The sequence below is a fragment of the Micropterus salmoides genome, unplaced genomic scaffold (genome assembly GCF_014851395.1).
Source record: "Micropterus salmoides isolate LMB-PRFRI ecotype aquatic unplaced genomic scaffold, ASM1485139v1 Ms_hic_scaffold_7, whole genome shotgun sequence".
Taxonomy (NCBI): domain Eukaryota; kingdom Metazoa; phylum Chordata; class Actinopteri; order Centrarchiformes; family Centrarchidae; genus Micropterus; species Micropterus salmoides.
The window spans coordinates 2,089,699-2,104,735 of NW_024044459.1; the positions used below are offsets into that span (position 1 = coordinate 2,089,699).

The 15,037-nt window shown below is 41.5% G+C and overlaps 1 protein-coding gene across 2 annotated transcripts; it reads left to right on the forward strand.

Annotated features, from left to right (window-relative positions):
* Positions 1–679: 679 nt before the first annotated feature.
* LOC119892009 (activated RNA polymerase II transcriptional coactivator p15-like) lies at positions 680–11,486 on the forward strand. 2 transcript variants are annotated; one of them, XM_038704062.1, is made up of 5 exons: positions 680–784; positions 2,389–2,458; positions 10,165–10,284; positions 10,672–10,780; positions 10,938–11,486. In XM_038704062.1, the coding sequence occupies exons 2-5, from the start codon at positions 2,390–2,392 to the stop codon at positions 11,015–11,017; spliced, it is 378 nt and encodes a 125-aa protein (XP_038559990.1). In that variant the 5' UTR covers positions 680–784; position 2,389; the 3' UTR covers positions 11,018–11,486. The 2 variants fall into 2 exon arrangements, with proteins under 2 accessions (XP_038559990.1, XP_038559991.1); XM_038704063.1 differs by having other exon boundaries at positions 720–784; positions 2,386–2,458.
* Positions 11,487–15,037: the final 3,551 nt, after the last annotated feature.

The window sequence follows — 15,037 nt, forward strand, 5'->3', positions numbered from 1 at the left end:
GGCTCTTCTCAGGCCAACGTGTCTGTATTATACATTGTTTATTCTAGTATTCCAATATTATGAGATATGGATTTCCATGAGCTTACCGCCATAATTATCGAGATTTAAACAAAAAAAGCCTGAAATATTTAACTTTAGTGTAATGAATCTTATGATATGAAAGTTTCACTTTTTGAATAAAATTACGGAAATAAATGAACTTTTTCATGATATTCTAATTTTATGAGATGCAACTGTATGTGTATTGTTGTCACACACTTTGTCTGAGTTGTTATGTCCCCACCACTTTTCAACACAAAGTGTCCCCTTTGGGGAATAAGAGAATGGTATCAATACGTCCAGGTACAGCCTAGTGTCCCTTTTGAGAACAATCACATATTTAGCCTATACAACCAAAGTTATCTGAATAACCACATATTTCTTCCAAGTCTACAATATTCCACATGAAAACTCTCTCACAAATATAATAAAATTTATTGATAGAAATAACAACATTTGTTAGTTAAAGAGAAGACAACAAATATAGGTTTTGTTACGCCATTTTTTAAATACAACAAACAAAAGTCAGTAATGAAATGTGCCTTGCACTTCTAGAACACAAAATTCTACAGTTAAAACTCGCAATAGTTACTCTGGTCGGGGACGAGCTTTTTTGTGAGCGCGCGCTTCCTTCGCCATGCGGACGGGGGACGGGCTAGAAGACGCGGAAACAGTCCGATAAACACCGGAAGTCAGTCAGCTTTCCGCTTCCTATCCAGAGATCCGCTCTACTACATCGTATCATGTAAGGACTAACAGTTTAACAAGAACATGCTAATACGTGTCTATGCGAAGACTTCTGTTTCATTAGGAGAGCAGCTTGGTGTTTTACTGCACAGACATGAAGTCACAGTGCACATGCTAAAGAAAGTTAATGTCATCTACAAAACGAGAGAGCGTAACTTGTGCAACGGGGCTTCAACTCTGCTAAAGCTAGCTATCGTGGCTAACGTTAGCGTTTAGCTGGCTAGCTGACGTCCATGTCTGTATATAAAACCGTCGTAACATTGAAGTGCAGCAAAGCCTCCAGACGCGCGTTGTCACTTCATTGCATTAGCCTGCATGACAAAGGCTTAATGAGACTGTTGTGTGTGTGTGTTATTCCAGGTTGAAACTGCCTTATGTCAAACGTAGAAAGATATCCGCTTCAGCGCAGGAGTGATGGTGGCAAACGCGAAAGTGTATTTGCATCAATCCTAAAGCTAAATAATGTGCGCAGACAGATTCCGGGGAGACACAGGAGGCGGAAGCACAGCCAGCTTTCCGTTTGGATGGCGCGGCTCGCGGTCTGCGTCGATAATTTTGTTTTGTGTTTCCTCCACGTGCCTTAGGCGAATCTGGCAACAAAGGACAATACACAACATACACAACAAACACTACGAGCAGCGTCGCCCGTGTTCACCGCTGACTGGAGGGGAAACATCAAGGAAGTCTGCGTCGATTTAGTCCAAAAGTCAATTTTAACGTCACTTTGGCAGAAGAAGAAGCGACGTCCCGCTGATCCAGGAGCACATTAAAATATCTGAAACCATATTTGTTTCTATCAGGGAATACTGTAATAACAGTGGTATGAGCTGCTACCATAGCACAAATCGATAGCAGATGCTCTCACAACAGAATCATTTTACATTGCACTCAGATGTGTATTGTAAGAATACGGGGAACATATTTTGATATTCTATTATAACATATTTATCATTATCCCAAAGACAGTAAAATGTGTCAGTTCTATCAATTTAAACTTTGTAAATAAAGTAAGAAATTAATAAAGGTGAGAACAGTAAAAGTTCTATGCGCTGTAATATTGCAATATAAATATGCCTACTAAATTAAATTTTTGTGAGCTTGTTATAACCACAACATACAGTGTACACAACGAGCTAGTTAATTTCTGTTTGTTTAAAGATAACACGGGCAACATGTCAGATTCATCGAATTTCAACCACAGTCTTGACGGCATGACCAACAGGCAAAGTGTTTTTTGCTCTTGACCTAGGTTTCCCTTTACTTTCCCCTTAAAAGCCATATCGGAAGCTGCAAAATGGGAGCTATGATGATTACAGCCCCACTAGCACGGTAGCGCTCACAGGTGGAGATTGCGTTCTTTGTGGAAAAGATTTTTTTTCATTACAGTTATTGGTCACTATAATGATTCCATACTGGCTGTAAAGATATCCCTTCATAGTGCAGATAGACTAAAGGGATTATCATTTAAGGATTACATTTGTAGTGTGAAATCATTTTGCAATATGCAGCAGGACCGAGTTTGAGAAAGTCTAGAATAAACCTGTCCCTGTGTATGTGAATGTAAATCTGATCGGTCTGATATTTGATCCCCTGTCTCAGCAGAATGCCAAAATCAAAGGAAGTGCTGTCTTCCACATCTGGAAGTGACTCAGACAGTGAAGTAGAGACCAAGGTTTGTGCTTTAATAAGAACTTCAGATTTGTTTCTTTTATTCATGTACATGTAATGTGTCTTGTGAAACACTGTTCAGTTTAAAGGGGCAGTATGTAGTTTTCAGCGGCCAGTAGCGGTGCGGTTTTAGGATTGCAAGTCTGTAATCGATGACTACCAGCTATGTACAGCATGCTAACCTCGACAACCCAGCTGTATTCTAACGTTAGCTATCCTTATTAGCTAGGCTCCTTACATGCTTGCTTATAAGTTATTTGAAGGTGGGTCTCGACATTGACAGCGTTGTTCAGAAAATAGATGACGATGAAATAGCTAACTTGAATGCATTAGGTTTTCTATACACCAGGCATATAAACTCCTCACCTTTTGGTGAAATTCACTGTTTTGAAATCAAAACAGGTCGTGATTTGTGCAGATCCGATGAGGAAAATATCTTTGGGGGACAGTTGGTCGTTGCTAAGACAGCATTTAGGCCTACCCATTTTATTTACCGACTCCTCTCTAACATGAGATTTGCAACTTTACAACTGGCTCTGCCTAAAAAATCATCACTCCTAATGCCTCAACCCAACAGCCAATCAGAGGCAGAGTAGGGTGGGTCTTTTTTCTAGTCTGCTTCAGTGGGGAGTCAGATAGCTGGACACATGAAATTGCTGAACGAGCAAACTGTCTGTCGGACAGCAAGCCTGATGTAAGACGGAAGTAAGCTAGCTTACAATATTAACTGTCCTGTCTGATACAGTAATGTTGCCAATTTTATGACTTTGCCTGCTGTTTTAACCAGTGATGTTAGCTAAACTACTTGCTCAGAGCAATGGTAGCAACCTGTGTATATAGTGTATGAAAAATTGATCTACAGGAGAAACATGTGAAAGCAACATAGAATGCCTGAGAGCTGCACTGTATTAGATTCTGTACTACTTGATTTTTAATTGTCACCTGCCACCTGAATTTTGTGTTTCCCTTTACATAAATAAAAACATCCATCCATACATTGTCAAACACTTATCCTGCATACAGGGTCGCGGGGGGGCTGGAGCCTATCCCAGCTGACGTTGAGCGAAAGGCGGGGTACACCCTGGACAGGTCTAAATAAATACATTTCCATCTTAAATTGATGTAGGAAAGGCAAAACAACAAACGTCACTCACCAGAACGCAGGACATTGTGTTCCCAGACCCTCAACTCATATATTTCAGCTTTGATGATTTCTATTAAATGCTGTTAAATTATTGTCACATCTTGTTCTCGTGACACCAGTATGGTGCATTGCCACGTCTCGTGAGCTAAGTGTATCTTCACATCCCTAATCTGAGCCCCTATGTCCCAACTACGTTTCAACACAAAGTGATGCCCTTGCGCGTCGGTATCTTTCTCTTGTGGCAGTAGACAAATGCACCTTATCTATACAAAATGTAAGCTGTGTGTTTCTCTGCTTGTATATCCTTCTCACTTTTTTTTTGCCCTGACCAGTTTGCATGCCTGATATACACAAGGCTCTGTTTCTGTTTGAGGGAGAGAGGGAGCGAGTGGAGGTGCTGAGCGAGTCTATGCGCTACGCGCAGCTCCACAATGGATTATGATTTTACTCATAGTTAAAGTATATAGTATGTGGCAGTCAGTGATATTGTGGCTAGTTGTATTGCCACAAATAAATCAATGAATGGGAAACACTGCATTGGGTTGCAGATTCTAGAAACAGTTTTTATGTCATCTTAGTTCTGATAGTGAGTTAAAATTGCCTTATATCGGCGCATGAAAAACCAATTGCTGATCATCCCTTCAATCGTCGATAGCCAATCCAATCGGCACAAGCCTAATGTGGATCGCATCAGCTGATAAAGCAATGTGAAAAGACATAACGTTACATATTATGTATTTCACTGGATAATGTTAGCAACTGCTCGGCATTAGCTGAAAAGCTAATGTGACTCCAGCCTTTCCGATGTTCACTGTTATCAGTTGACATCATCTAAATCTTGTCTGGTCGGACAGGCTTTATCACATACAACTTTATTGTTGTTTTGTATCCTTATGTTGGAGTTTGTGTTTTAGATGAAGATCAGATCACTTTTTTACAACCATTTTATGGAGAAATCCACGTAATTCCATCCTTCTTTTTTTTTTTTTACGCTTGCCAGTAATGTTGTTTGATTTAATTTGCTGTCATTTAGGATGAGCGAAACGTAGTAACATTTCGAAAAGACGATGGTGACTGACGACATTTAGGGCGCCAAACTAATTTTTTCCACCACCATCTCAAAACTCACAAGGGGGGAGCACTGACATCATTCCACAGTAGCTTACAGACGAGGCTGCATGTGGACAGTTCCTGTTCATCAGCTTCGTAAGCGCAGGCCTTGACCCGATTATTAAGCCAGCTAATTATATTTTATTAATATAAATGACTGCTCATTTCATACAGCCCTGCCTGTCTGTTTCGCTCTCCCTGTATCTGCCTGATTTGTTGACTTTCTTCATCAGCAGTATGTTTCATATACTCACCCTAAAAACACAGCTCACCTTTTGGATCTTTTCACCTGCAAGTCCGTTATCACAGCAGCAGGTGAGCTGCGTGTGAAGCTGCGTGTTTTTTTAATGACCTAGCCGATCGAAACAACATGGGACAGAATAGGGAACCGAATATTCGATTGTTGGGTACACATTCAATTTTCAATTTTGAGATTCGATTATTGAGGGTTTGTTTTTTTTCACACGGCTGACCTCCGCTGAACATAATACTCCAGTTCCCATCAAAGGGAAAACAAAATGAAGCTCTCAGCGTGATGACAGCAGAAGTGTGGAAGGTATGGCGTTTATTAATTTTACAATTGCTTAATATTGCAGATCAAAACAGTCAGATTTCCTACATTTTAAAATTAATCAGTAAATTGTTGGCTGGAAAAAACAAAACAAAAAACAACATAATGAACACATTTAAATAATTATATCAGGCCGATTGTAGAAAAAGAGCATTTAGTCTCTATAATAAAAGTTAAAAGTGAATTTTGCATAATAGCATGTTATTTAGTTTTGCTACCGGAAATACCGCTCATCCCGTCTGCTCTCCCCCTGGACACTCGCCTGGCTAAACTTTTCCCCGTTTCTCTGGACTCTCAGCTGCAGTACCCCCTGCTCTGTACAGCAGCCACCAACCCGGTTCGGCATACATGTATTTTCACTCTACATTGCTCTTCATCCGGTAAATATCGGAACCCTTTACCCAGCAATAATTATCCCTTTATTTATTTAAATCCTCCCTTTCTTAGTACTGCACTTGGGTCTGCTAGCCTTGCCATTAAAAAGGTAATAACAAAGTTTTGGTAATTATCACTTAGCTAGCCTAGCTATGAGTATAAATCCCTCACTTAGCAGAACGTCTTGGGCATTTGTCCTTATTCTGCTGTTCTGCTTCTTTCAGTGAAATTCATAGCTGCACTGTAGCTCGTGAAATGACAGCCTGCTTTTCAAGAGACGTTTAAACAATTGGCATAATGCCTCTTACGCTACATCTTTCTGTTTGTGTTCATCAATAAATCATTTAATCGTGTCAGTTGATTGTGGTCCTTGCTAGTGGTTTGCGTAGCCTCAGGAAATCAGGAGGGTGTCTTTTTTTTTTCCCAGCCTGACTTCAGTGACTTCATATAGACCTGGGCCAATCAATTCTTAATTTCTGATTATGTAATATTAGCCATAAGAGACCAATAAAACCTTACTAAACATTTCAATAAAAGAACGAGGTTGTTCCTGATCAAAAATCTTTATTCAGGAAAAAAGTGAACAAGAGCACCCTTTCATAAAGAGATTTAAAAATAGATTCAGCATAAACACAGTGAAGATCTGTGCTGAAACTGCAAAACGAATTCTACTCTTTTAGCTACACAAACAAACGAAGTAGCTTATACAAAAATAAAAACAAAGTAACTTACAACTTATAAATACAACAGTGCCTGTATCTATTGCTTCACAGTTTTACTGTGACAGTGTTTAGAACTCAAATTTGAGATTAAATCTCAAGATTTCTGGCTAGAAAACCATGTTCACCTTTTCTGGCTTTAATAGGCTGCAGAGTGGAGTAACAACACTACCCGATGTGCACACACGTTCAGATGGAGCACTGGTAGCACACATGCACAGATATTTACGTGCAGGCCAAGCTGGCCATGAGAGGGAACCTGGTTAGCTTTCCACCAAGTTAGTGGCTCTTCTTCCACATCAACAGACAATTCCTGTAGGTACATCAACATCTCTGCTTCAGCTTTTTGATCAGCAGTGATCACTGCTGCTGTAGCTGCTCTTCTCCCAAGGTGAACATTTTTTCTTAGGCGCAGTGCTACCACCTGATTCCTCTTCCTCGTCTCTCACTTGTGCGGGACCTGGTGTTGAAGCTGTTGCTGCTACTGCCACCATCTCTGCTATCAGTTCATTTTTTACAGCACTTAGCTCGGGTGGCTTCATGTGATCCCCTCTGTATCTTGGGTCAAAAAGTGTTGCTTTGCGCATCATCCTCTGGGTGGCATCATGCCCATATTTGCCTTTCATCTATTCAAGGATGACATGCTTCAGGTCGGCTGTGAGTTTGGTATCCTGCTCCAACTCCTCCAGCACACCTTCCAGGTGGGTTAACATGGGCAACAGTGAGGAAACCGTAACAGTTTTCTCCAGAGAGAATGTCTGTGAACTTCGTTACTGGCTTCAACACGTTGTTAACCGCTTCCTGAACACTTGTGTCCTGCCATGTAAGCTGCGGGAGCGGGCGGCGGCTTTTGTCCTGAGCAAACACCCGTTTGATGGCTTGCACCTGCTCCAGGATTCTCTCCACCATTTGCTGTTTTGAGCCCCATTGTGTTGCACAGTCCTGTCAGGAAAAACATATTCAGTCATATTCTGCTAACTTGTAAGTAGCCTAACTGATGTTATAGTCCTACATATATTATTATATGTAGGACTATAACATTTAATATTTATTTTTTTTGATTTTTTTTTTGTAATGCATATGCTATTTACAATGCACTTAGGCCTGTTTACGTTTTTCTAACAGTCACTGACAAAAAGGTATTGTGGTGATCCCACAATGTCAAATAAGCTTAACATATAGGCCTAAGCTTAATTATGTAAGTCATTCCTGTTGTCTGTGTCTCTGCTCGCAATAGTTTAGTCCTAATAGACAATTAATAGCGTTGTTTGCAAAGTAGGCTAAACATTAAGTAGGCCTATGTGCATTGTTTTACATTTTGGAAATTAAACACTTGTTAAATAATTATAGTTATCTAGGCTAGGTATCAGCTGGCCTACAGTTTTTTTTTAATTACTGTGATCAAGGAGTGCTGAGGGAGGTTCAGCTCTTCTTGTGCTTTGCGCAGCTCTTGTCTCCTCCACCAGCTGTGGGGAAAAAGCAGTGTTGACTGCCCGGCAAACCTCGAATGCCCGATCAGTGCTGGCCTTCTGCTGCTTAAGTGAGTTGTTTATATCAATGTTAAGCTTGTGACCAAAACAACTTAACCACGGCCATTTTAATTGTCAGATGGCCACCACAATATTTGCCCCATTATCAGTAGTTACGCAGGAGATTTTTCTTTCTTCTATTTTCCACTCAAGTATGGTACCCCGCAATGCCTCTTCCAGGTTGTCTGCTGTATATGCATAATGTGCGGTCACTGACATGTAAGGCATCATGTTGCAGCTGGACCACATGTCAGTTGTCAGGGCCAAATATTCCACATCATCCAGCAATGCTGATATGTTTGCTCTGGTGTCGTTGGGACTTCGGGAGTGCGGTCTTCGAGAAGAATTTCCGACTTGGCAGCTCATACTGCTTATCAAATGTCTGCAGCATGGCCTTAAATGCACTCTTCTCTACAGTACAGTCTAGTATCTTACAATGTCACGCTTGTACTTTTGGCAAAAGCCCCAGTTATAGTTGGTTGGTAGCTAGCTGTTCTGCTTTGGCCAGTTGCGCAAGATGGCAATGTACCGTATTCTGCAGGATGGTACACACGCAGATGGTCATGCAAATTTGTCGTCTGTCCATCTTTTGCATGGATTACCTGAACACAAATCCTGCAAACCACCTCAGATGTGTCTCTTGGCTGTCCTCTTTCATCTGGCCTAAACCCAAAGTACTGCCAGATAGGCAAAGTGGTACCTTTTTTACCAACTAAGTTTGACAACGCCATTATTGACTGTTAGGATATACATATAGTAGTTAATAAACTACTACAAGTCAGTAGCAAATATATTAATAATTAGAAGTTGGAAAAAAATGAAAGGGAGCTACTGAAAGTGCTCCTGTGTTTGAGCAGCATGTCATGGAGTGGGTGGAAGACGTTGTACAAGATGACATGTAGTTTGGACAGCATCCTCCTCTCTGACACCACCGACAGAGTCCAGTTCCAACCCCACAATGTCACTGGCCTTGTGGATCAGTTTGTTGAGTCTGTTAGCGTCCGCTACCCTTAGCCTGCTGCCCCAGCGTACAACAGCAAACAGGATGGCACTGGCCACCACAGACTCATAAAACATCCTCAGAAAATAGAGACTGCTTTGGCCCTTCCTGTAGAGGGCTTGAGTGTTCTTGGCCCAGTCCAGTTTATTGTCAATGTGTAATCAGAATCAGAAGGGGCTTTATTGTCAAGTAGTGTTTTACACGTATGAGGAATTTGCTGTGGTGATAAGGTGCTACACGTAGACAAACATACAGTCGACATAAATAAATGTAGAAATGTATAAACTGACAACATAAAAATATAACAACAAAGATCAACAATCAACAACAAATATGCAACGTGCCAGGTCTGAGCCCGACACGAGATGAAACAGTATTTACATGTGCAGAGACATTTGTATCGTTTGCAAAGGGTGAGTGTCAGTGGGGGACCCGGGCCTTGTTAATGAGGCTAGCTGCAGACGGGAAAAAGCTGTTTTTGTGGCGAGAGGTTTTGGTCCTGATGGACGGCAGCCTCCTGCCAGAGGGGATAGTCTGAAACAGTTTGTGTCCAGGGTGGGAGGAGTCAGCTGCAATCTTTCCTGCACGCCTCAGAATCCGCGAGGAGTACAGGTCCAGAAGAGAAGGAAGATTGCAGAATCTTCTCTGCAGAATGAACGAATGATGCGCTGCAGCCTGCCCTTGTCCCTGGCAGTGGCAGCAGCGTACCAGATGGAGGAGGTGAGGATGGACTCAATGATGGCGGTGTAGAAGTGCACCATCATTGTCTTTGGTAGGCTGAACTTCTTCAGCTGCTGCAGGAAGTACATCCTCTGCTGGGCCTTCTTGATGATGGAGGTGATGTTCAGTTCCCACTTGAGGTCCTGGGAGATGATGGTGCCCAGGAAGCGGAAGGAGTCCACAGTGGTGACTGGGGAGTCATTCAGGATGATGGGGGAGGGTGGGGCTGTGCTCTTTCTACGAACATCTCCACTGTCTTCTGAGCGTTGAGCTCCAGACTGTTCTGGCTGCACCAGGTCACCAGATGGTAGATCTCCCACCTGAGATGAGCCCAGTGAGGGTGGTGTCATCCGCAAACTTCAGGAGCTTGACGGACTGGTGACTGGAGGTGCAGCTGTTGGTGTACAGTGAGAAGAGAAGCGGGGAAAGAACGCAGCCTTGAGCGGATCCGGTGCACTCTATGTATACCAGTTAATCCTGGACTGGATGGTGAGGACATGATGATCGGAAATAATTTAAAATGTATTTGTACATTTTTCTAGGCTAAGAGAAAGAAACCAAGTGCACCTGAGAAACCTGCCAAAAAAACAAAGAGCGGAGAGAGTTCCAAGCCAGGTGGCTCCTCTAAGGGCAGCAGCAATAGCGATGACAACATGTTCCAGGTCGGTATCACAGGTGTACTGTACTTTCAGCTGTTCAGATAGAAACATTTATACTCTCCAGGAATTGCACGCAGTTTTGACCCATTTCATTAGTTATTTTTTAATTCAACAGATATGAATGAAGGTGCATTACTTCAGCAGACTATCAGATCAAAAAAGACATTCAGATCAAAAAAGCTTTTAATTCGTTGTAATAAAATATAATATAAAATGTTAGAAATATAATGTTAAAAATATCTTTTGTTAAAAGCTTCAATGTTGAACCCTCATTCTTGTGTGGAGTTAGGTATTGTTGAGTATTGATTGGATGGCATTGTAAAGGACAAATGTATTTATCCCAAAAATATTTTGTGGAGCAATGTCCAGTTGATAGTTTGCTTCTTACAGATTGGAAAGATGAGATATGTCAGCGTCAGGGACTTTAAAGGTAAAGTCCTGATTGACATCAGAGAGTACTGGATGAACCAAGATGGTGAGATGAAGCCGGGGAAAAAAGGTAATCACATCAGTAAGCCCTGCATATGCTATAGATGCTGTGTGTTTTAATACCTTTCAATGATATACATCCAGTACATATTTATCTTATCAGACGTTTGATGTTTACAGTTGTGGTGTAAGACACAGCTTAAAGCTCTGTTTTAAATGTCTTGTAGGTATCTCCCTGAATCCTGAACAATGGAACCAACTAAAGGACCAGATTTCAGAAATTGATGACGCGATTAAGAGAATATAAGCATTCCTTTCAGTGTTATCTGTTGAACTAAGTGAACATGTTGGCTAATCATTTTTGTAAAAAGTCTGGGATTGTTTTCTAATGGACTTTATTTTGTAGTTGTATAGATCTAGTGTCGTCTGTATACTCTGGTTTTCTGTGTGTTTTTGAGCTGTTGTAGTAAAGGTATAGGTGGAGGAGGTGGTTGATTGGTGGGTAGAGTGCATCAATACAATTTTTGTATTGAATAATAAACATGGGGCACTAGCTTAATGTCATTGTTCAGTCAGTGTGTAAGTACATGTTCACAGACTTTCAAGTAAATATAAATCATAAGACTTTGTTTATCGGACCTTTGTAATATGTAGCACCCAGTATCAGTGCTCTTTATTTCCGAAAGCCAAGCCCAGTCTGTCATGTTGTACCTGTAGGTGACTAGATTCATGGGGAACCATGGGTTAGGTTTTGAAAATAAATACTATTACACAAACTGGTATATTAAATGATTGAAAGCATTGTATTAGACTTGCATTACCTTAACAATGTCTGCTGCAATTACTTTTCCAGCACTGAGTATATTTTGTACTTCCATATGGAATGTATGCTTCAGTAAAAAAGGCAAAAAACTTCAAACAAATGCAGCAAAGTTTGAGGGAGCTACTGACTTCTACATCTGCACAAAATACCATCTCATGGTAAAAAAAAAAAAAAAGCCAAAGATTTTGCTTTATGATATACATCTGGTTCGGTTTGTTAGGGTCATTCAAGCCAGACTTTTCACAATAAAGTGTTGGTTCAGGTACAGGCAATACAAAATACAATCCAGGTATTCACATTACAAACTAAACCTACAAGAAATGTTGCACATGTGCATTTTTTTATGGGCTATCTTGGCGCCTAGTTAGATGACATGTTGCAGCAATAGTTGAACCAGGGTTTTCCTGGACAACCCTGGGTCTTATTCTGGACCCCTCTGTGTTTGCACCCCCTGGCAACAGACTGTCCAATTCCACTCAACTACCCGATTGTCTCAGTTTGTTGCAGCACTCAACTTTGACTTTGAAACACTGACCTGACACATCAAGGAAGATCACATCAGTTACCAATAGGGATGTGCGATATATATTGTCTATGATATTATCTTCGTTGTTGTTTTAGTGATATGCGCACAGACAATTACAAGTCTTTTAGTAATTTCAAGTTGCAAAAACACTAGTACAAATACCATGTCAGCGTCGTCGGGTTGAATCGCTTGAAAATGGATCAGCCTCACTCGCATGGAGCTGATTGTTGCTTTTAAAGACCACAAACTAACCACCGCACAGAATATCAAAAATGAAACGCTTCGGGAGTCCACAGAACCAGCACAAAAACACACTTGTGTTCAAACACTGCTACACTGATGATCAGGGCTGGACTGGGACAAAACAATGGGCCCTGGCATTTTTGGCCCAGGCTACCACCCCTAACCAGTACCTCAACCTTACATTTAAGGGCTCACATTAGGGGTATGACAAAACATTGCACAAGATTGGGGCCATGACAACAAGACGAGTATATTTTAATTGGCCTACTATTTAGAGAGAAAAAAAAGGTTGATAGGGGGGTCTGGAAGATCTTCCCTTAGAAGATTTTGAGCATTAAACACTTAATTTCCCGCATTCTAGGGACATTTACTGGATACATCTTCTCCACCAGGGAAGCACAGAATTCAGGTGGCAGGTAACAATTCAGAATATAAAAATATAATAGAATATGAGAGCTTATTATTGTTTTTATCTTAAATTACTGTTTTTGGACAACTCAGTTTTCTTTCTATATTTACATTGCATTGCAGGCTTATTGTGCAAATAAACCTTTTTCATAGCACGCTTCACCTCCACTCTCCTCGCCATAGACTGGCAGTGGCCACAGCTCGTCTTTACTCATTCAAGTGCCTGCTCTACGTCAGGTACTGCAGCTGACGTTGAAGCTACTGCAGCCCCGGTAGCAAACATATCTGCTGTTCGCGCATTTGGCGGCAGCCAGGGGGGGCATAATGAAGAAACAGAGAACAGAGGGGGTGGGGGCTAGTAAGAGATGTGATTCGGTGGCCCAGTGTCAGTATAGAAAAAATTTCCCAATGGGCCGCTCATTGACCCATTTTTTAAAAACATTTGCATTTGGCCGGTATGCCAGATTACCAGTCCAGCCCTGCTGATGATGACAGAATCAAAGCCTTTCACTCTTTCTTCACCAGCTGGCAACCAACACACAGGAGCTCTGCTTTATTCTTGAGAAGCTGCAGTCTTTATTCACCAGCCACTGAAAACTACATTGTACATTACTGCTAAACTAAGGTTGTACTCAGACTAGGCCAGGGGTTGTTAAATAAATCTGGCATCGGGCCAAATTCTTTTCAAGCCATTATAGGACGGGCCAGAACAAAGTCAAATTATGTTTTTTACTGTGCATGATTAGCTCAGTTGGTACTGTGCGGGACTCCCATTAGGAAGGTTGAAAGATCGATACCAAATAACTGCATATATCTTTTCCCCATGTTACTTGATTATAAGGACACTTTTGCACATGCTCATAATAAAGCATTTGCTGCAGGGTGTGTGCGTCCCGGCATTTGATCCGTATTCATAAACCTATGGAAGCTAATTTTCATTTCCCTGCGGAAATTCAGTGGGATCCAATCATACAGGGTGCGAACTAGGGGGGAACCTAATAAGACATCAACTCCTCTAAAAGCATTATTTGTGATATTTTGGGGGGTCTCTAAAATATAATAATATAATACAGCATGCTTTATTGACATTAATCTTATCACGCATCATGTGGAGCAACAGACTTCATCCCGTCAGAGGAAACGATCACTGGCCGACCGCAGTGGGCCATCGCTCCACGATCTCCTGTCCCTGGTCTGCCCCACTTCCTCTCTGACAGAAAACTGTTTGTGATCGATGGCTGGATGAATAGCCTATTATGCATGATCCATGCACTACTGTAACTGGGGCTCTGCAGCGCCATGCAACTTTCTACATTATTCTCAGAGGTGTGTCAAGCAAGCCAGAAACTCTTTTGAATGTCCTTCAGAACTCTTCAAAGTAAAAGCTTCCATCCATCCATCCATACATCGTCAACCGCTTATCCTGCGTACAGGGTCGCGGGGGGGCTGAAGCCAATCCATCGCAGGGCCACACATAGACGAACAACCACTCACACTCACACCTTTTTAGGGTCACCAATCAACCTATCCTGCATGTCTTTGAATGGTGGGAGGAAGCCAGAGCACCCGGAGAGAACCCATGCAGACACAGGGAGAACATGCAAAATCCACACAGAAAGGCCGGGGCAACCGGGGTTTGACCCCACCTTCTTGCTGTGAGGCAACAGTGCTAACCACTGAACCACCGTGCCACCCAGTAAAAGCTTCCAATAAACTACAAATAAACCATTGCGGCAAAAAACTCTTGCGCTTTTATTTTGGAGCCACAATCACTTAAGAGGAAGTGATTCTGTTAGTTACTGTAGCTGTCATGACTGAGATCAATTTCAGCAACAGCCACTATCAATTTATTTATATTTTTGCTATCAAAGCAATATGGCCACAGGCCAAATATTGCTGGTGGGCCAGTTCTGTAAATAGTCTTGGACTTTTACGTTCACTCTTCACACGGCAGCGGCATGGGCTCTGTCAGCACACAAAACAGAATTGATTAGTTCATGACTCTCAATGCTAGTGTTTACATTTAACAGCTGATTGTTCTGGGTGCACTGACAAAGTTCTACCGGGAGCCGAACTCCGAGGTAACTTAGTCTGATAGATTACTGTGTGAATGAGCACTTAGAGATATAATGATAGTAATTATAATTATATACACAGTGCTTGAAGTGGAAAAAAATAGGTGCCAGTAACCCCTCCTTCCCCCGCACTATCCCCAACCACAACATGAAACTAGTAAATATTATAACATTAACAAGTTTGCACATTAACCACTTAATTTCCTGTATTCTGGAGCCATTTTCTGGAGGAAATGTCTTTATTTATATGAA

Excerpts from the sequence above, each read along its gene's own strand:
- LOC119892009 (XM_038704062.1), top strand. The coding sequence starts at position 2,390 with ATGCCAAAATCAAAGGAAGTGCTGTCTTCCACATCTGGAAGTGACTCA. Across the intron at positions 10,285-10,671 it reads GCGATGACAACATGTTCCAG|ATTGGAAAGATGAGATATGT; the intron begins GTCGGTATCACA and ends TGCTTCTTACAG. Across the intron at positions 10,781-10,937 it reads GATGAAGCCGGGGAAAAAAG|GTATCTCCCTGAATCCTGAA; the intron begins GTAATCACATCA and ends AATGTCTTGTAG.